At 51.7% G+C, this 19,235-nt stretch overlaps 2 protein-coding genes across 6 annotated transcripts in view; one reads left to right on the top strand and one right to left on the bottom strand.

The window, feature by feature from the left end:
• The window catches only part of FRMPD1 (FERM and PDZ domain containing 1), a 60,257-nt gene extending 45,741 nt beyond the window's left edge, over positions 1-14,516 (bottom strand). For 3 of the 5 annotated variants that reach the window (XM_066987897.1, XM_066987896.1, XM_066987898.1), the window contains exon 1: positions 2,412-2,543. The gene's annotated coding sequence lies outside the window, so the exon portion shown is untranslated. Of the gene's footprint in view, positions 1-2,411; positions 2,544-2,744; positions 3,035-13,451 lie in introns of those variants that run through there. The other 2 variants (XM_013202059.3, XM_013202058.3) reach the window with 2 other exon arrangements.
• Positions 14,517-14,650: 134 nt separating this feature from the next.
• TOMM5 (translocase of outer mitochondrial membrane 5) lies at positions 14,651-15,774 on the top strand. Its single transcript, XM_066987925.1, has 2 exons — positions 14,651-14,843; positions 15,272-15,774. The coding sequence occupies exons 1-2, from the start codon at positions 14,723-14,725 to the stop codon at positions 15,304-15,306; spliced, it is 156 nt and encodes a 51-aa protein (XP_066844026.1). The 5' UTR covers positions 14,651-14,722; the 3' UTR covers positions 15,307-15,774.
• Positions 15,775-19,235: the final 3,461 nt, after the last annotated feature.

Genomic DNA, 19,235 nt, shown 5'->3' with positions numbered 1-19,235 from the left:
GCAGCCTAAGAATCCTCTTCAGCTTTAACAGTGTCAGGCTCTTTGGAAGCATTACAGCCCAGATGGCTAAGCGGCACTAAACACACCGCTCTACTTGCTAGCAGCTTGCTTAGGGGGTAATTTACTAAAACTTAGATGGGTGAAAGCACCTAGGGATGGTTATATAAATTAGATAGCACTACGCTTGGAACCATGTGCCATATGCCTGCTACCAATGGCTACATTAGAGAAGCGAAGGAGTCTCTATGGTAAGCTCCACACCTAACTGCAAGCCCAGCTGCAACTGAACGCTGGCAGTTCTGCTGCCCAGCTGCTCTTCCCCACAGCAGCCATAGTTGGCATAGAACGCAACTGAGAGGCTTTGGTGGAAAAGAGCTTCACTTACTACTTCCTGGAAGTCTTCACGGGCTTCTTTCAAGGCTCCTTTTCTTCCAGAGCACTCCTACCCCTCTAGTCAATCTGAGAAGAAGCCTTCTCCACACTGCCATCTCTACCATCCCCTTTGTACAACGGGGCCAGCACCTCCCTTTCAGTTGTGCTGCGTCCTTGCAGATGGTCCCAGTGCCTCTTTTTTTTTGGTCTTCCCACCCAATTCAGCCCCTGAGCTTACTCATCACGGGCAATTCAGAAACAGATAAATGGACCAAGAGTGAAGTGCCTCTCTAGCTGATGTCAGGTAGAATGTACACAGAGAGAAAAGTTCCGCTTTGCAGGCTTCTAGATTTTTTTTCCCAGCTTTGATTTTTACCAGGTTGTATGATAACCTTCTCAACATTTCATTCTTTGCCTTGTTACAGAAAACCCCATATGGGAGTGGGAACTGCAACAAAGGAAAAATGGAGAAAATGGTTCACTGAGGGCTTCATGTCTCACATGACTACGCTTCATCTCCAGTTCTGCAGATTTTTCTGCGTCAGTAGGACTGCTCCTCCAGGAGGGGACCCTTATAGCTAACACACTTCCTAATATTTCTGGTCTTACAGCCCCTTTAGACCATTAGTCTGATAGATATTTCACACAGAGATAAGTCTGGAACCCAAATCTGCCAGGAAGGAGAAACTTAAGATAGTTGCCCACTGCTTTAGTTACACTCATCTTCAACAAGAGAGCCACAGACAAAGCACACAGAGTGCTATCAAAAATACAGAAGGTAGAGATCAGCATGTACATCCAGAACAGGTTTCTCAGGTGGAATGTGGCAGGTGCGATTCAGTGCTTAGATAGCGACCGTAAGCCCGTACAAATGGAGCAAGTCCGATCAAAATCTGTAGCACCTACCAGACAAACACATACAGGCTGTCTGATCCTACCTACCGTCCTCTGCAGCGTTCTGATTTCTGCATGTCATCAGACCCACAGAGACCCTGCCTCTGCACAGCAACACCGGTGCCCTTGGCCATGACGAACCTCTCTGGAGACCAGTTTACCCACCACTTGCATTTTAAAGCCACTTTGACTTCAGCTCCCTCAACCGTAGGTAAAATTACTCTCATAATGTTTTCCCATTGCGGTTAAAAAGCCAGTATCACGGACTGAATCCTGCAACTGAAAGTCTTCTTTGAGAAGGGGGGAGCATCTACAGCTTCTTCCCATGCAAAGGAAAATTAGCTCACAGCATTTAGTGTGAGAGTGAGATCAGGCCAGAAACAACTGAGCAAGTCACACGCAGACAGCCACTCAACGTTCAAGGTCGTTAGCATCTCATTCGGACTGACATAACGGAGCAAGCTGCCATGTAGTTAGGCATGCATTTTTTTTGTTGTCGTTAAGAGAGAAGAGCAGGACACTAGACCAAACCCCAGAGCTGCTTTTTTCTGCTGGACTCGGTTCAGAACGGGGCAATCTCTGCCGCCTTGCGCCGGGCTGACCACTGCCGGCAGACCCACCGCGACGGCTCTCGCGGCCCCGGCGGCAGCTCCGGGCTGGCGCTTTGCATCGGACACCGCCGAGGCCAGACGAGCTCGTCAACACGAAGACCCTCCCGCACGCCCTCCGCCAAGCGGCCAACGCCGAGCGAAACCTGCCGCGGTGCCGACTGCGACGGCCCCCCCTCCCCAGCCGCCCGCCCCTGCCGAGCACCCCGGCGGCGGCGCCGCCTGCGGGGCCCTCGGGGGCGCGTCCCTCGGGGGGCGGCAGGGCCGGGCCGGGCCGGGCGAGCCGCACGGCGCCGCGGCCCCGGGTGCCGCCCGCACCGGGAGAAGCCCCTGCGGCGCCGCTCCGCCCTCGCCTCCCCCCGAGCCCCCCGCCAGGCTGCCGGCGGGGGACACCCGCGCCCCCCTGCCGTGCGGCCCGGCACCGCGGGGGGTCCGCCGGGAGCGCCCCGAGGAGCCGCCCCGTGGGCGCACCCCGAGCTGCCCCGACGGCGGCGGAGCCCCAGCGCGGGCGGTGCCGCCGGGAGCGGACCTCGTTACCTGCTACCGGGAGCCGGGCGCGGAACCGCCGCCGACGGCGGGACAGGTGCGGCCTCTGTCCGGAAAGGCGGAGCCGGGGGGGGGGAGCGGGGGCAGAGGGCACCGCCCCCCGGCCCGCCCCGCGCAGGAGGCCGCAGCGGGGGTCCCGGCGGCCCCGGCTCCGCCACGCCCCCTCCCGCCCCTCTGGGCCCCGCTGCCGGGCCCCGCTCGGCGCTGCTGCCGGCCCCCCGGGGCGGCTGTCCCGCCCTCTGCACCCCGCGGGTCTCCGCCACGCCGCCTCGCACCGCCTGCCGCCCCTGCGCTGGTTTGGAGAGGCTCTTTCTGACTACGCACCACGTCTCCGGGCAAGTCTCAGGTTTTCTCGGTCTCTGCAATGTCTCGAAGAAGACAAATCCTGGATCCTGGTAGAGGTGAAGGTGCCGCAGCTCTTTGCCCCAGGTAAAAGCAGCAGTGAGACTGAGAACGTATTCCCCAAAGGCACACACAAAACACATCTACAGCGCGTCTGCTGGTGGCTGCCTGCTCGGGGAGATGCGAACAGATGCATTAAGTACCCGTAGAAACACAAACAGCACCAACGGTCTCATCCTGTTCTCTCTGGATGGCTGGCATGAAGGTCCATTACTGGGAAATTAATATACATATATACGTACGCACACATACATGCAAATATATATGTTAGAATTAGAACAGTTAAATTTGATGGGAGCTTCAAAGAGCATTGAGTCCAGATGCCTGACCCCTTTCAGGGCTAGACAAAAGTTAAAGCAGTTACTGAGGGCACCGTCCAAATTCCTGTTGAATGCTGACATGCACGGGGCAGCAACCACTTCCCTAGGAAGCCTGTTCCAGTGTCTGACCGCCCTCATGGGAAAGAAATTTTTCCTGACGCCTGGTCTCAGCCTGCCCTAGCGCAGCCCTGTGCCATCACCGTGCGTCTCGCCATCAGCTACAGGGAGCAGAGGCGGGCACCTCCCTCTGCGCTTCCGCCCTCCTCTGGAAGTTGCAGAGCGCAAAGTCACCCCTCAGCCGCTTTTTCTCCAAGCTAAAAAGCCTGAGTGTGCTAGGAGACAAAGCTGTGCATCTCTCACCTCGCCAGCAAGGGAAACCTCCCTCCCTTGGTAGCGCCTCTGCCTCTGCTTCCAGCTCCTGCTCACAGGCAGCTTAACCCCTTCTGCATCCAGGCCTCCTTGCCAGGTTGTTCCTAGGTCCCGAATCACCAGTCGTACCAGAAATTGTGATCTGAATTTCCCCTTTATGCCCCCTGGTCCTGCTTGCCCCGGTTGCTGGCACCAGCGGCTGGGAGCCCCCTGCGGCAGCAGCACTACTCCAGCTGCTGGCACAGCCCCCCTTGCACGCACCAACCTACACGCAGGCGCCGGCACACAGCTGCCCAAGGCCGCCCCGGTCCCCCCTCAACAACCAGCCCCTCCGGTGGCATCACCCCTTGAGACCCGCACCCCCTGGCGCCCCAGCCACATCCCCTCCCTGCCCACTTGCCCGGCTGGATCTCCGCTTGTGCTTGCACACTCACACGCACACCCGCGCGGCTCCAGGTGCTGCACCACTGACACGTGGGCCCCGTGACCCCATGCACACATGCACTCCAAATAGAGTCCCTCCCCCAGGAAAGCAACTAGAAGTGGAGTTCAGTAAGGAGGCAGGACAGGCTGCCCTGTTTGGCAGAGGGCACAGAAGACAAGCATCCTGACCAGCACGCCATTTATATGCTGCTGGCCCCTTTTATCCCATTATCTCTCATTTTTCCCACATCTGTTCTCCACGGGCTATCGCCATCCCTGCCCTTCCCCACATTTGGTTCCTGCCCTGAGCATCCTGCAATAAGCCCTCTGCAATCTTGAAATGCTCTTCTCCTGCACGCCACAGCATTTCCCATGCTCCTGGCAGGGACCCCCCTAGGTCCCAAGGGTGCTTGGGCTTTGACTCCCCTTGAAGTGTTTTACGCCTGGACCCTGGGGCTGAGGCTCTCCTGAGATGGCTCTGGGAGGGTCCTGGGTAGGGTGCCCCTTCTGCTGAGTCCCTAACGCAAGTTTCCACCTGCCTTTGTGCCCCTCTGCTCCTCTGAGCTTGTGGAGACAGACCTTTGTTAGGCTGATGGCTCCTGGGAGTAACTGGCACAGGATATTATTTGGGTTCCCCCCCGCCATTGCCTCTCTGTGCTCCTCTGAGTGTGCAGAGCAGCTTCTATCACATAACACAGCGTGCAGTGCTCTTTCTCCTGGTGTGGACAAAGAAAGTGGGTATAGGGCTGCTTGGTGACTGCCCAGCACTGCACAAATGGGTATACAGGAACCCACATCCACTGTGTCAGCTCTTCCTCTCCATCTCTGACACTAGCCTTCCCTGTAAAAATGTCCTGTTCTGTATTTAAACTCCTCTGCTACTGTCTGCAGCCCTTTATTTAGCATAGGGTTGGACAAGAAAAGAGTCGCCTACTGAAAGGTATTGATTTTTTCCCTTTTGTGCCTTTCTGGTTTTGCTTTTTCATACTCCCTAATTAGCCAGAGTATTTCCGCACTGCGGGTCCTTCTGCCTTTACCTTTGTTCTTTTTTGCTCCCAGCCCAGGAACTGCTCTTCTCCCAAATCAACACCCACGGAAACTATGATTATTTTTCTCTTCTGCTGTTGTAAAAGCTGACTTTGTCTGTCCTGTTCATGATCAGTACTATTTTGTGATTGCTGAACTTAGCCAAAAATGAGATTTGCTCCTGCCATCTATAACTAATATAGCATTAAATAGTGCCCCGGAATAGGTTTTGCATCAACTGCTGATTCATGTGGCTTTTATGGACAATGGACAAACATACATCTGTACCTAACAGTGCCGATAGATGATGTTTCTAAAGTAATCTACACAGGAAGCAGAACCTTAATTAAAAACAAAATTAAGCAATAGTTGTCTTTCATGTGGATGAAAAGTGGAATCCATTAAAAAGAGGAATCAGAGCTCCATGTCAAACTATCAGATGCATTAGATATCTACCTGTGTGCATTGTAGAGCTGAACATGTAGTTTTCCTCTCTCTGAGTATTCCAAGTTTCAAAAGCTTGGGAAACATCTACCTAGAAAGGTACGAGACATTTTATCTCTCAGCAGTGTTCTTCCTTGCCTGTGTTTTCATCATGTCAGAGCCGACCTATAAAGGCCTTCCATCTGGGGAAACATTGCAAAACTATTTGGAAGCTTCCAAATGGTTGATTCTGAGATGTTCTTCTGAAGATTGCAAGAATATCAAACCTCTGGGAGCTCATTCTAGTCATGAGCTGAGCCCATGAACCCATTTCGATGTCTTGCGACCCAGAGAATTGCTCTGGAATTACCAGGCTTCAGAATAAAAAAAACTAAGCCTGTGAGGAAGAGTGATAAAGATTTCAAGACAGAGAAAAGACCTCAGATTTTGCATGTCTGAAAAGCTGAATTTAGTGGGTTAGTCAGTCCCTCTTTCAGAGTTGCTTGGCCTGGTATGGCTGGGCTGCTGGCTTATGTTTCCTTGCCTGTGTGCTCTGGGTTTTTGGCTCCACAAAGTCTGCAGGAATGCCTTGAGTTCCCTTCTCTGCTGACAAGGCACAGCTTTATCCTTCAGCCTTTCTGTATGGTTGCCCATGCCATTCTGCTGCTGCTGCCCAGTCCAGTTTTTGCTGCTGTTTGGCCCATCATAGGTCATTGTGTGTTATGTGGGTGACCCAAACCACTTTCTTAAATTACAGAGAGGCGTATGTGAGCAGAGGAAGAAAGAGCAGCTCAGAAGACAAGAGGCAAGAAGGATGTGCTGCAGAGGCAGTTGCTGTGAAGATCATCTGGAGAAACGGATGGGGCCCTCAAGAGGAGGCTGTGCCTGCCCAAGTCCTTCTGCACGCACCAGCTCTCTCCTCACAGTGGGAATACTCACCTGTAAGGCCAGGCTGTAGGTTGAGCCAGGGCGTCTCTCTGAACCTCTCTTGTAGAGTGTCTGCCTCTGTGTGCTTAAGAAGAGCTTGTCCTGCCTGTTCAGAGCTCACCCTGACACTCTTGCTAGTAGATGACTTCCTAAATGTGGACAGCAAACCAGGGAAAAAGACAGTGGTGGTGGGCTCCAAATTCTGCTGTACATGTAGTCTTAAGCTGAGGAAAGCAAGGAGACCTTGAAGAAAACAGGGAAGCCAGTAGCCTTGAGCTAGCAAAAGCAAAGCAGATAAAAGGTAGAAAATGAGAATGAGGAAAACAGCTGAAGGAAGATTACAGACAAACCCATAGTAACACCTTGGTCATTAAAGGTTATTCGCATATTAAAAAACACACCCATCAAAATGAAAACATATGGAAATGTGAGATTTGCTCTCTCCCTCCCTGACTCTTCGTGCTTATTGGCCAGGTGCACCAGGTACAAACCTACAGACAACATGCAGACACTCCTCACCAAGCTATTTTTTGAGGAAATACTTTCAGATCTCTTAGCAAGGAATGGACAAATGTATCTGTGCAATAGAAAAGATCAAATGTATGAGGGTTAAACTATATGGCCCACAATTTGGCCTTGAAACTTCTGACTTCCTTCTTACACCTCTGACAATGTGTTTCAACAACAGAAAGCTCAAAAAGGAACCCACAAATTTTATATCTGTGGTAAAAGGCAAAAAGGGGAGAGAGTGACAAGAGAGACGCTTCTGCTAATGATCCAAGTGACCAGAAAACATTTCTCCAGGAGGTTCAGGCTCGCTCAGACTGCAGACACATATCATAATATTCTGTCATTCTTAAGAGTAGCAACTGCTTCTTAAAGTGATCCACACAAATCATACAAGTGATGTTCCCTTTCTTGTTCTCCTCAGTATAAAGTGCATTAAACTTTCAGAAGACATCAGAAATAATTTTCAATCATGCCTGGGCAGAACAGGAGGAAAAGCCTTCCCTTGGAGTCCTAGCAGAGCCAGGGAACCCATTTGGCACTGTAGTCCCAGGCTAGAATAGGAAAATAGGACGAGCCGAAGACCTGGAGCGCTGGGGACATCCCTGGGATTTCTGAATCAAGAACCGACAGGTGATTTCAAACTGTCTGACCTCACCGGGGTTGACTGATGCAGACTCCAGCCTGACTGGTCAAATGACACTTCCCTAAGCATTGTCTCTCAGAAAAGAAAACACACTTTGCAGGTGCTTACTTTGGCACCAAAAAGCTCCTTTGCACAAACAAGAAGACCCCTGGATTCAGGGGCTGTCAAAGGATCCCCAGTGATACACTCCAGGACAGAAGCCCCTGCCCAGCCTCTTCTGGAAAAGGGAGCTTGGCCACATGCTGGGGGTGGACACCCACCCTCCCCTGAGCACCCCACAGACCCTGCCAGGAGCATGGGAAATGCTGTGGCGTGCAGGAGAAGAGCATTTCAGGATTGCAGAGGGCTTATTGCAGGATGCTCAGGGCAGGAACCAAACGTGGGGAAGGGCAGGGATGGCGATAGCCCGTGGAGAACAAACGTGGGAAAAATGAGAGATAATGGGATAAAAGGGGCCAGCAGCATATAAATGGCGTGCTGGTCAGGATGCTTGTCTTCTGTGCCCTCCGCCTAACCAGGGCAGCCTGTCCTGCCTCCTTACTGAACTCCACTTCTAGTTGCTTTCCTGGGGGAGGGACCGTCCTTTTCATGTGCAGGTGTTTTATGGTGTTTCAGAGACAGACAGAGAAGCAGAATAAGGTTGTTCAGGCCATCTGAGTTTGTAGGAGTGCTGAGGGTGTCTGTCTGTGCTGCTACGTGGGGCCAGCCATATACGTAAGCATGTGCATGCACCTTCTGGTAACACCCATTCAGGTTTGCTCCTGGCTGGACCGGTGTGCTTGGAGATGCAGCAAACCTGCCTCTCTTGGGCTGCTGGATCCAGCATCCCCTGATAGGGAACAGCCAAAGATCATGTCTTCGCTGATGAGGCAGTTGCAGCAGTCTGGCAGAGGCACACAAGGGAAGGTTGAAGCATTACCACTAGTAGTACCCAGTAGTGGCAATACTGAAGTATTACCCACCACATGACAGCTTGAGGGTACCATGTTGGCCCCCCTCAGTTCTGTGGAGCCTTCGTCACTGGTACAGCCTCGAGCCTTCACAGGCAAGCTAGAAGTGCCCTGAATTTTTCATATGGGGGTGACAGGAGAAGTAGAAGAACCCCTTGCCTAAGGCATGTTCCCTCTGGGAGGACCCAGTTGAGCTCTGCTGTCTGTGCACTATTCCCTATTTGCCTCTGCAGGTAGTGAGGAAAGCAGGATACTAAAGCCACATTGTCACAGCAGGAAAGGGCTGGCATGCTGCTGGCCTGCTGATACACAGCGGGGTGGTAAGCTTTGATGCTAAAGGAAATCCTGTCTTTGAAAATAAGCCTGTCATTTTCTGTGTCATGGTCTGGCCCCCAGGATGCTGAGCCCACAGCGTCCAGACATGTGGGAAGCATGTGGGTTCCCAGGACAGCAGCCAGGCCAGTGCTCTGAGCAGTGTCCTATTGCTCCTGCTCTCCCTGCTGCGTATCAGGGTCCGCCTTGCTGCCCTAGCTTCCCGCCAACAAAATATAGCTGATGAGAGAGCTGTGGAGATACGACCCCACAGTAAAGGGGGCCAGGGGGCTGGGTGGAAGCATGACATTGCTGTGAAGTGGGAAACCCCCAGCTCGAGGTGCCCTATTTCTGTGGTTGGCAGTGTTTCTCCACGCTGCTTGTCTTTCTGTGCACCGCTGTATCTTTTCGCTGTGCCTACAACAATGCAGAGGTGAGGTAAGGGCATGAATTTACTCACCCTGGACTTCTGTTGTGGATTTACTATGTAGATTTATACTGCTGGAGTATCTGTTCAGGTGTGTTTTTTCCCCATATTATCCACTCGGTTTACATGACAGGACAGAGGGCCTGAATGCTGCTTTATTTATTGTTACTTGGTCTGCAGGAAAATAACATCTCTCCCACAGCCCTAATGTCACCTAAGGATTCCAGTTTCTCCAGGAGTACCATGTTGAATGTACTCCTGCATGAGAATTTATGCAGTCTCCTCCCTTATGCCTAACAGAGGTCACTGCAATATAGTATTTTAAATCTCTGATTAAGCTCCTTAATCATTCTGCTTCCCCTTTAGATTAGGAGTTGACAGCACTACTACAGCAGAGCATTCAAAAGAGTAACGTAATTTCCATCTTGGTCTCTGTCATCCAATTCGCTTATCTGTGCCAGAACATCTTCCCCCTTGCACAGTCACCAAAAGAACCCTGCTTGGCGCTGCTGACTCTCCTGGACCTAAGAAGTGGACATGAGCTGCAATCCATGGCCGAGCTTCTGGCTGGAGTTAGCTGAAAGGACAAGATTTCCAGTCCACTGAATTCAGAAGCAGAGCTTTAACTGTGCATAGTTAGATGCCTATCTAGCAGACTTTGCCTCTTTAGTGACCTGGGGATGGTTTTACCTGCTGCAGATCTGAAGAGAGGGACTGAATAGAGGGAAGACTGTGCCCCCTCCGGGTGTCTGTTACCATAGCCCTGGATGGTATGACTGCTGTGAACACTGACTGGACACTCATGTTGCTGTGCAGCTGCCCCAGACACACCATGTACAATGTCTGGATTTACGTGTGCACCATTTGAGTAGATACACTGGCTAGAAACTTGCAGAATCCCTACGTAATAGCCATTGTCATCTTCCATGATCTTCACACCAGAGGGTGCAGATTCAGACCGGAAAACAAATGCAATAAAGAAGAAAGCTACTCAATATTGACTGGCCCAAAAGAAAACAGCTTGCACAACGACATGGCAGACCAAGCCTCAGAGGCAATGCTGCCAGTGCCATCCCGCCTGGGAGGGTCTGCCAGAGGCTGGCTTAGATACCTGTGTCTTCCCATGTGCCTGAGCAGTATTGCCTGCAGAAGATACATGCTGCAGTTTAACACTGGTGGGTAGCTAAGAACCACACAGCCACTCTCTCACTGCCCCTTCTCAGAAGAACAGGGGGAGAAAATACGATATAAAAAAAAGGTGGGTTGAGATAAGGACGGGGAGATTGCTCACTCATTACTGTCACGTGCAGAACAGACTCAGCTGTGGGAAGACTCATTTAATTTATTGCCAATTACTAACAGACTAGAGCAGTGAGAACTAAAAGCAACCTAAACCCACCTTCCTATCACCCACTCTCTTTTATCTCCTCCGCACAAGCAGTGCAGAGGAATGGGGAATGGAGGTTGTGGTCAGCCCGGAACATTTTGTCACTCTCTCACCCAACACTACAGAGGACAGGCAGGTTCTTTAGGGATCTTTGGCAGAATGAGGGCTGGCCACAGGTTTGTGGTTATAATTATAAAAAAAAAAAAAAAAAAAGAGAGAGAGTAACAATCAGCATATTTTATTATCTACAATTTCCAGCACCTAGCATGGCTTACAGCTGCACAGAGTTTCTAGAACTACAGTAGAATCACTAGTTACGCAAGCTTTTCAGTCACCCGGACCCCTGCAGATTGGGTCAAATTCTTATCGAGCAGTGCAAGATACAACCATAACCTAGACTCAGGCTTTATGTAAAAGACCAGCAGTCACCCAGTCACTGCTCGGAGGAGGAAGACGACAGCGGAGGTGCCCCTGTTCACCAGGGGAGCACAGGTTTTGCCGTCCAGCAGCAGCTCCAGTCTAAGCCCCCCTTAGGGCTGGTAGCTGCCTGCTTCTACAGACAGCGCTCCCGGAGCTGTTACGCTTCCCTGTCCCAGGACCCATGCTGACCCATGCTACTAAGTTGTACATCTACACATTCCTTGAAGACCTCCAGGGCTGGTGACTCAGCTGCTTCCCTGGCCAGCCTGTTCCAATGCCGCATAATCCTTTCACTGAAGAAATTCCTAATATCCAACCTAGACCTTCCCTGGTGCAACTTGAGGCCATTTCCCCTCGTCTTTGCACTTGGTGCTTCGGAGAAGAGCTCGATCCCCACCTCGCCATAGCCTCCTTTAAGGTAACTGTAAAGTACACTAAGGTGTCCCCTCTGCATCCCCCTTCTCCAAGCTAAACAATGTCAGCTCCCTCAGCCACTCCTCATAAGGCTTGTTTTCTAGAATATTATGGATATTTGACTTACTCTTTGTCATGCTAACCATACTGCTAGGGGTCAGGAGCAGGGAGCACCAGCCACATACCTCTTCATGGTCACTCTCTGCCCATGCACCACGTGGGGTCCCTCCCACGGGATGCCATCCTTCCCGAATTGATCCTACGTGGGCTTCCCAGAGGCAGCAGCTCTTCAAGAACTTCTCCAGTATGGGTCTGTACCATGGGGTCCATCCCTCAGGAGCAAAATGCTCCAACATAGGTCTCCCGTGGGCAGCAACTACCCCCAGATCCCCTGCTCCTGCGTGGTTTCCTCTCCATGGGCTGCAGGCCAATCTCTGCAGGGTGTCTGGAGCACCTCCTTCCTTCCTTCCACACTGACCTTGGTGGCCGCAGGGTTTTTTTTCTCTCTGAGTTTCTCAGTCCTCTCTCCCAGCTGCTACTATGCAGCATTTTTTTAACCTTTCTTAAACACCTCCCAGAGGCAACCAGCGTCACTCACTGGCTTGGCTCTGGCCAGCGGCGGGTCTGTTTTGGAGCCGGCTGGAGCTGGCTCTGATCTGACATGGGGCAGCTGCTGGGCTCTGCTCATCCATGCCAACCCTGCAGCCTCTCCCAATACCAAAACCTTGCCATGTAAGCCCATTGTATATGCATCAGTCCCAGACTCAAAACATACGTGGAGAGGTGTCATGGCCATAAACCAAGCCTGAGAAGTGGGGAGGCATCAGTGGAGTGGATGGGAACCGTCCCTTCACCTTGAAATAGCAGTGACATTCGTTTTTCAGGCTGGCTTACTGAAACCCAGAAAATGTATCTTTGTACAGTCTGACTTACTGTGTGGAGTCCGTAGAGAGAGATTACAGAACTGAAATTTATTGGCCAGATGAAGACAGACATATTATTTTTGCTTGCACAAAGGTAAACACTGCCATTAGTGTATGTATCATTATTGATTCTTTTGATGGGGCGAAAGGGTCAACATAGTAGGTAGCACCAAGGCTCCAGCATTATCTACTTTGCCTCCCCCTTGTGCTTCTGCAGGTCTTCCCCTGGGTCTCTAAAACCTCTTTGGTATGCATCAGTGATAAACATCCTGCTCTGGCTCCAGCAGTGAAGGTTTCTGGTACTTCTCTGTATCTTATTAGTAGGTGCTCAAGGGGCTAGAGAAAGCTAATGTTGCCTTGCCTACAGGGAAGGTGTGCTGTCCTTTCAGGTGGCTGATGAGCCCTCTCCAGGATGTTGGAGCAGCCCCGGAGAAACACTCCAGAACAGCATGTGGAGGGCCACTTCACAAAGCATCTTCATTAAGGAGGATCAAGATGTCTTGTCAAGTCCATTTTCCCCCACAGAAGTGCTTCAGATCTCAAATGGGCAGTCAGGACAGATTTAATTTCTGTTTAATTTCAGATTTAATTTCTGTTTCTTGCCTGCCCTCTGCACTTCTGTGTCTTACCCCAGCACCAGTGCTTGGACTTCATGAAAGGGCTCCAAGAAGTGCAAGCTGTCACCAGTGTCTCCTAGGTCAGGTCCATGGGTGGTCCTGCCTGGCCAATCCCTCTTCTCCTCATTCCCACCCAGTACTCTGCCCTGCCATTTTCACCTGGAGTCTTTGTCCCTCGGCCTGCGGAGCTTGTTTGCACCTATATCCCGCAGTCTTCCAGACAGCTTCCCCACAGCTCTAGAAATGGCAAGAAGAGAGAACCCAAGCTGCTCACTCATGCAGAAAAAAAGCCATTTGAATCACTGGTACGAGGGAATATTGCCTTATTTATTGTGCAGTTTTTAAAAATCCAAAGCAAGACCAGGAGGACCAGCAGTCTCGAAATGCAGGATGAGACTCCTTGCCTTTCAAGCAAAATGGGCCAAAGACGTACCTATCTCTTTCTTCTAGCAGAAAGCAGAGAAACTCACCGTTCAGAAAGAAACCTGGAGTAAATCAACAAGATTTCCTGGAAGCCAGCAGAGGGATGCTCACTTACCTCAGCTGCAGAGCTGGACAGATCTGTTATACTTTCTTTTAGGGCCTTGCCGTAAAACTCTTGGGAGGACAGCCTTTCAACTTTGGTAATGAGAAAGGGCTGCCCATTCCTTTGGACCAGGGATTGCAAGTGAGCGTCCTGCACACTGGGAAAAGTCCCAGTTTGGAGTAGGGTGGTTTGGGAAGGCTCCTCCTTGGCTATCCTTTGCCAAAGTCAGGGTTCCTGTGGTAGCACAGAAGGAGAGAAAACCTTCCCGAGACAGTACAGATGCAATTAGCCCCATAAATCATTGGCACAAAGAAGTAACTGCCCTGTAATTGGCTTTGCCTTAGGTCATAGGCAGCTTAGCTCGGAGAAATCTGTTTTTGTGAATTATCTGCCTGCTTCTGTGCATGTCCGGATCCCAAGTAGCAAAGGCAGAGTGGAGCAGGCTGTGGAGCCCAGACATCTTGCGGGGCTCCATCTGTGATGGTGTTCCTGGAATCTGCGGACCGCTTCCGAAAGCGTTGCTGGCCGCTTGCCCAAAGGCAGGAAATGCAGGGTTTGGCTAGCTCAAGCCTGTGCAGTTCAGATGGGAGTTCAAGAGCGAGTGAGGACTGAGGGCTGTGCGCACAGCTCTCTGGCTTAGCCTGGCTCTCAGGCCTGCACCCTGAGGAGAACACGTTTTGGGTCAGACGCTCGCAGGCACCCGCTGTCCCGGCTGAAACGCGCTCGGAGCTCAGCCTCCTGCGAGCTCTAGCGCCCAGGGGTGGGCCCGGCGCTTGGCACGGGGCCACACCACAGCCGCGGCCCAGGACGGCCGGCCCCGTTTCTTTGGGCCCGTTAAATACCGCGGGCCGCCCGCCGCCTCCCTGCACCTGCCTGGCCCCGAGGGTCTCTCCTTTACAGCAGAGCGTCCGTGACGGGGCGCTGCGCCGGGCGGCAGCTCCCGAGCGCTGGGCGGAGCGTGGCGGAGACGCCGGCTACGAGCGGAGGCAGCCCCGCACCGCACGGCAGCGGCGGTACCGGAGACCAGCGCCGGGCTCGGGGAAGCCGGCGGCGGGGGGGGGGGGGGGCTCCGCGCCGGCACGGGCCCCGCCGCCCCCTCAGGGCCGCACGGCGGCCGCGCCCCGCCCGCCAGGATCCCCCCGCGCCGGGAAGGGGGGGGGGGGGCGATGACGTCACCGCCCGACCGAGGGCGGTGCCTTCGCCGCCCGCCGCGCGCATGCTCGGGGCCCGCCCCGCTGCCGCCTGTCTCTGCTCGGCAGCCGTAGCGGCGCGGGGCCGGCGGCATGTTCCGCATCGAGGGGCTGGGGCCGAAGATGGACCCCGAGGAGCTGCGGCGGAAGATGCGCCGCGACGTCCTCGCCTCCGTCCGCAACTTCCTCATCTACGTGGCGCTGCTGCGCATCAGTGAGTGCGCGGCGGCCGGGCCGGGCCGGGCGCGTCCGGCGGCCTTGCTGCCCGCAGGCTGCGCGCTGCGGCGGGCGGGCAGGGCCGCTGCCCAGCTCCTAGGAGGCGGAGGCGCAGGGTCGTGGCGCTGCTGCGCGGCGCGGGCAGCGACCGGTGCGCGGCGACGGGACGCGGCCCGCTGGGCCGGCAGAAGGTCACGTCGGGATGCGCCCCCCGCCGGGGGCGGGCACGACGGGCGCGGGGCCCCGAGCTGCAGCGCTCGCGGCGTGCCCGAGCCCCTTTACACCTCGCTGCTTCGCCTCGCCGAAGCAGCGGCGTCAGGTCGGGAGGAGGGAGCTGGGTGGCGGTAACGCAGCCCGTCTGAACATCTCACACGTGCTGCGGCTTCAGTGCAGACTCATTGATGCTCTTCTGTTTTCTCTTTTCAGCTCCTTTCATCCTGAAGAAGCTGGACAGTATATGAACGCTTCTGAGTTGCAAAGAAGACGCAGCTTCTGAAAACATTAAACGGACTGTAGCTGCTTTCCCATTTTTGTTAATTAAACTTTGTGTCAGAGACAGGCATCCGATACTAAATGGTTTTAAAAGTTGACATTTAAGCATATCTGACCTGAGAATGATAGCTTGGTTGCGAGTGTGGGGAAGATGTCTGTTTTTCCTGCAGCTGACTTCTGGTTGCAGAATACTCTGTACTACAGAAAGCAGTATGTTATGATGGAATACTTCTGGTACTGTTTAAAAACAAACAAACAAACACAAAACTCCATCTTCTTTTTGTATAAAGTGCTAGCATGTTGCTTTGTTATGCATCTGCATTTAAATTGCCACATGGCTATCAATATTACTGAACCTGTCTGTATGAGAAATTAGGTTGTTAATGAATCCACTTCAGAAGATTGATTTAAAATAAATAGAAGAGCAGTCCTATCAATTAACGAACTCTGGTATTGACTTATTTTTAAAATCTCCCAGTGGGAGCAAAGTGACTCCCATAGTAAGCAAAAAGAAGGATTGATACCACCTGATCAAACTGAACAGGTACAGGTCCAGGGGGTCTGATGATGTGCATCCCAAGGTCCTGAGAGAACTGGCTGATGCAGATGCCAAGCCTCTCTCCATCCTATTTGAAAAGTCCAGCTAGCTGACCGAAGGAAGCCTGTCTGGATTTCACTAAAGCATTCGATACTGTCTCTCACAGTATCCGTCTGGACAAAATGACCAGAATACAGTTAGATAAAAGCATAGTAAGATGGGTGAACAATGGGCTGACAGGTGGGGCCCAGAGGGCTATTGTAAATGGGGTTACATCATGCTGGTGATCTGTCACTAGTGGGGTTCCCCAGGGCTCCATTTTAGGATCAGTCCTCTTCAGTGTTTTTGTAAACGATTTGGATGAAGGACTTGAGGGATTTTTGAGCAAGTTCACAAATGATTCCAAATTGGATGGAGTTGTTGACTCTGTCAAAGGCCTTGGAGAGAGATCTGGACAAATCAGAGAGCTGGGCGATCCCTAATAATATGAAGTTTAACAAGAGCAAGTGCCGGATTCTGCACCTGGGAAGGGGTAACCCTGGCTACACGTACAGAGTGGGGGACGAGAGGCTGGAGAGCAGCCCCGCAGAAAGGGATCTGGGGCTTTTGGTCGACAGCAAGCTGAACATGAGCCAGCGGCGTGCCTTGGCGGCCAGGAGGGCCAACCGTATCCTGGGGTGCATCAAGCACGGCATTGCTAGCCGGCCAAGGGAGGGGATTTTCCTGCTCTGCTCTGAGCTGGTGCAGCCTCACTTCAAGTACTATATGCAGTTCTGGGCACCAGAGTATAAGGAAGGAAGACGTAAAACTGTTAGACAGTGTCCAAAGGAAGGCAATAAAGATGGAGAAGGGTCTATAGGGGAAGACATAAGGAGCAGATAAGTCACTTGGATTGTTAAGCCTAGAGGAGACGGTGGGAGACCTCGTTGTGGTCTGCAAGTTTCTCGCAAGGGGAGTGGAGAGGCGGGCACTGATCTCTGCTCTGGTGACCAGCGACGGGACCTGAGGGAATGTCAATGTTCTTCACCGAGAGGGTGGTCACACACTGGAACAGGCTCCCCAGGGAAGTGGTCACAGCACAAACCCTGCCAGAATTCAAGAAGCACTTGGACAATGCTCTCAGGTGCCTGATCTGATCTTCTATTATTATTATTTCACTATTTTATTATTATTTTGAGTGGTTCTTTGGGGATCCAGGAGTTGGACTCGATGATCCTTGTGGGTCCCTTCCAACTCAAATATTCTAAGATTCTATGATTCTATGAAGTCTGTCGGGCCTGATGACATGCTCCCAAGGGTCCTGAGGGAACTGGCTGATGTAGTTGCCAAGCCTCTCTCCATCCTACCTGAAAAGTCTGGGCAGTCAGGTGAAGTGACAGGAAAAAGGGAAACATCACTCCCATTTTTAAAAAGGGTAGAAAAGAGGACCCTTTTCTTAAACTAAGAGAGCGGAGACTTAGATTAGGGGTTAGGAGGAAATTCATCACTGTAAGGATGGTGAGGCACTGGAACTGGTTGCCCAGAGAAGGAAGCTGTGGATGCCCCATCCCTGGAGGTGTTCACAACCAGGCTGGACGAGGCTCTGGGCAGCCCGATCTAGTGGGTGGCATCCCTGCCTATGGCAGGGGGATTTGATCTGGATAGTGGTTATAGTCCCTTTCAACCCAAGCCGTTCTATGGTATGATTCTACGATATAATATGATTTCATTTCCTGGGAATCTTTGCCACATTCTGTCTCACTGCTGTTTGGTATTTTCTGCACCAAAAGGGAAGGCTCTGAGGGGCACCCAGTAACAACCTTCCAGTACCTACCGGTACTTCTTTCCTAGAAGATGGAGTCAGGCTACTCACAGTGGTGCATGGCAGGAGGATGAGAGACAACAGTCATAAGTGGAAATGACAGATATAAGAACTTCTTCCACAGAAGGACAGTCAAGCAGTGGAAGAGGTTGCCCAGAAAGGCCGTGTAGTCCCTAACCTTGAAGGCTTTCAGGACCAGGCTGGATAAAACCCTGAATTATCTGGTCTGGCTTTCAGCTGACCCCAAGTTAAGTGTGAGGTTGGACTAGAGACTTCTAGAGATTTCCTCCAGCCTGAGTTATTCCATTCTATGTTAATTAAACAAATTTCTGTCGTTTCTGAGACAGAACTGTTACATGACCAACAAGCTGTGATTTCCTTCCCCTGGTTGTATGGGCAGCTACACACTAAGCGACTGTTAAGGAGAGCAGTATATCACTTCTGTTCCCTGTGGAGCTGATTTTACTGATTTGTTTGATCAAGATGCCTCCCAAATTGACTCTCACGTTTGGAAATGAACATTGATGAGGCAGTGGAAAACAATATTTCCTGGAAATGTGTTCTGGTGGCAGCAGGTACTGTGGTGGTTTTACCTTGCTAGGCAGCTGAACCCCACCACAACCGCCCTCTCACTCCCCCTCTTCAGAAGAGGAGGGGAAGAAAAGGAAAGAAATAACTCATGGGTTGAGATAAGGATAATTTAATTAAATGAAAAAAAAGTATTAAGGGAAAATTATTATTAATTAAACGATTTAACTAAAGGGAAAAGGGGGAAAAAAAAAGAGGAAAGAAATTACTCTCTACTTCCCACCAATGAGCGATGTTTGACTACAGTCCTTGAAGGCATTCTCAACACATGTAGCCATTGTTTGGGAGGACAGACGTTTTCACAACGAGAGCTCACCCCTCCCCTCTTCTTCCTTTTTCTGCCTTTTATTGCTGAGTGTGACATCATATGGCATGGAATATCCCTTTGGTCGGTTCGGGTCAGCTGTCCTGGTGACGTCTCCTCCCCGTCTCCTGCCCACCCCCAGCCTGCTGGCTCTTGGGGGGTAGAGAAAGTCCTGATGCGGTGCCAGCACTGCTCAGCAGTACACACAACACTGGTGTGATACCAATGCTGTTCAAGCTGCAAATGCAGAGCACCGCACCGAAGTTAACTCCATCGCAGCCATACCCAGTACAGGTAAATGAGTTCAGACAGTCAGAATAATGTGACTCTGGGGAAGATTAATTATCGCTGCATATAATGTGGGGAAACAAGCACTCTGCTGGAGAATTCTACAGACAGCACAGCATACAGTAACATCTAGAAGCATGGCAAAGACATTAGAAAAATAATGAGAAAATTATGAAGCATTTAGCACTAAGAATTAGCACAGAGCAGGGTTTACCATGCAGCTTATTTTATGTAAAAGCACTAGACTGGAAAGTGTGTAAAAATACACCTGCAAAACTTCTCTGAAAAGTAAGCACTGAAAATCTTTTTTTTTTTTCTGGATCTGTGTTAAATTAAATACAACTTTTTTGTTAACAGATTTGTCATCACACTTGCAAAT

This window comes from Anser cygnoides, chromosome Z, assembly GCF_040182565.1.
Source record: "Anser cygnoides isolate HZ-2024a breed goose chromosome Z, Taihu_goose_T2T_genome, whole genome shotgun sequence".
Classification (NCBI taxonomy): Eukaryota; Metazoa; Chordata; class Aves; order Anseriformes; family Anatidae; genus Anser; species Anser cygnoides.
The sequence above is the reverse complement of the archived record's forward strand: the minus strand, read 5'-3'. Positions and strand labels throughout refer to the sequence as shown.

Excerpts from the sequence above, each read along its gene's own strand:
- TOMM5 (XM_066987925.1), top strand. The coding sequence starts at position 14,723 with ATGTTCCGCATCGAGGGGCTGGGGCCGAAGATGGACCCCGAGGAGCTG. Across the intron at positions 14,844-15,271 it reads CGTGGCGCTGCTGCGCATCA|CTCCTTTCATCCTGAAGAAG; the intron begins GTGAGTGCGCGG and ends TTCTCTTTTCAG.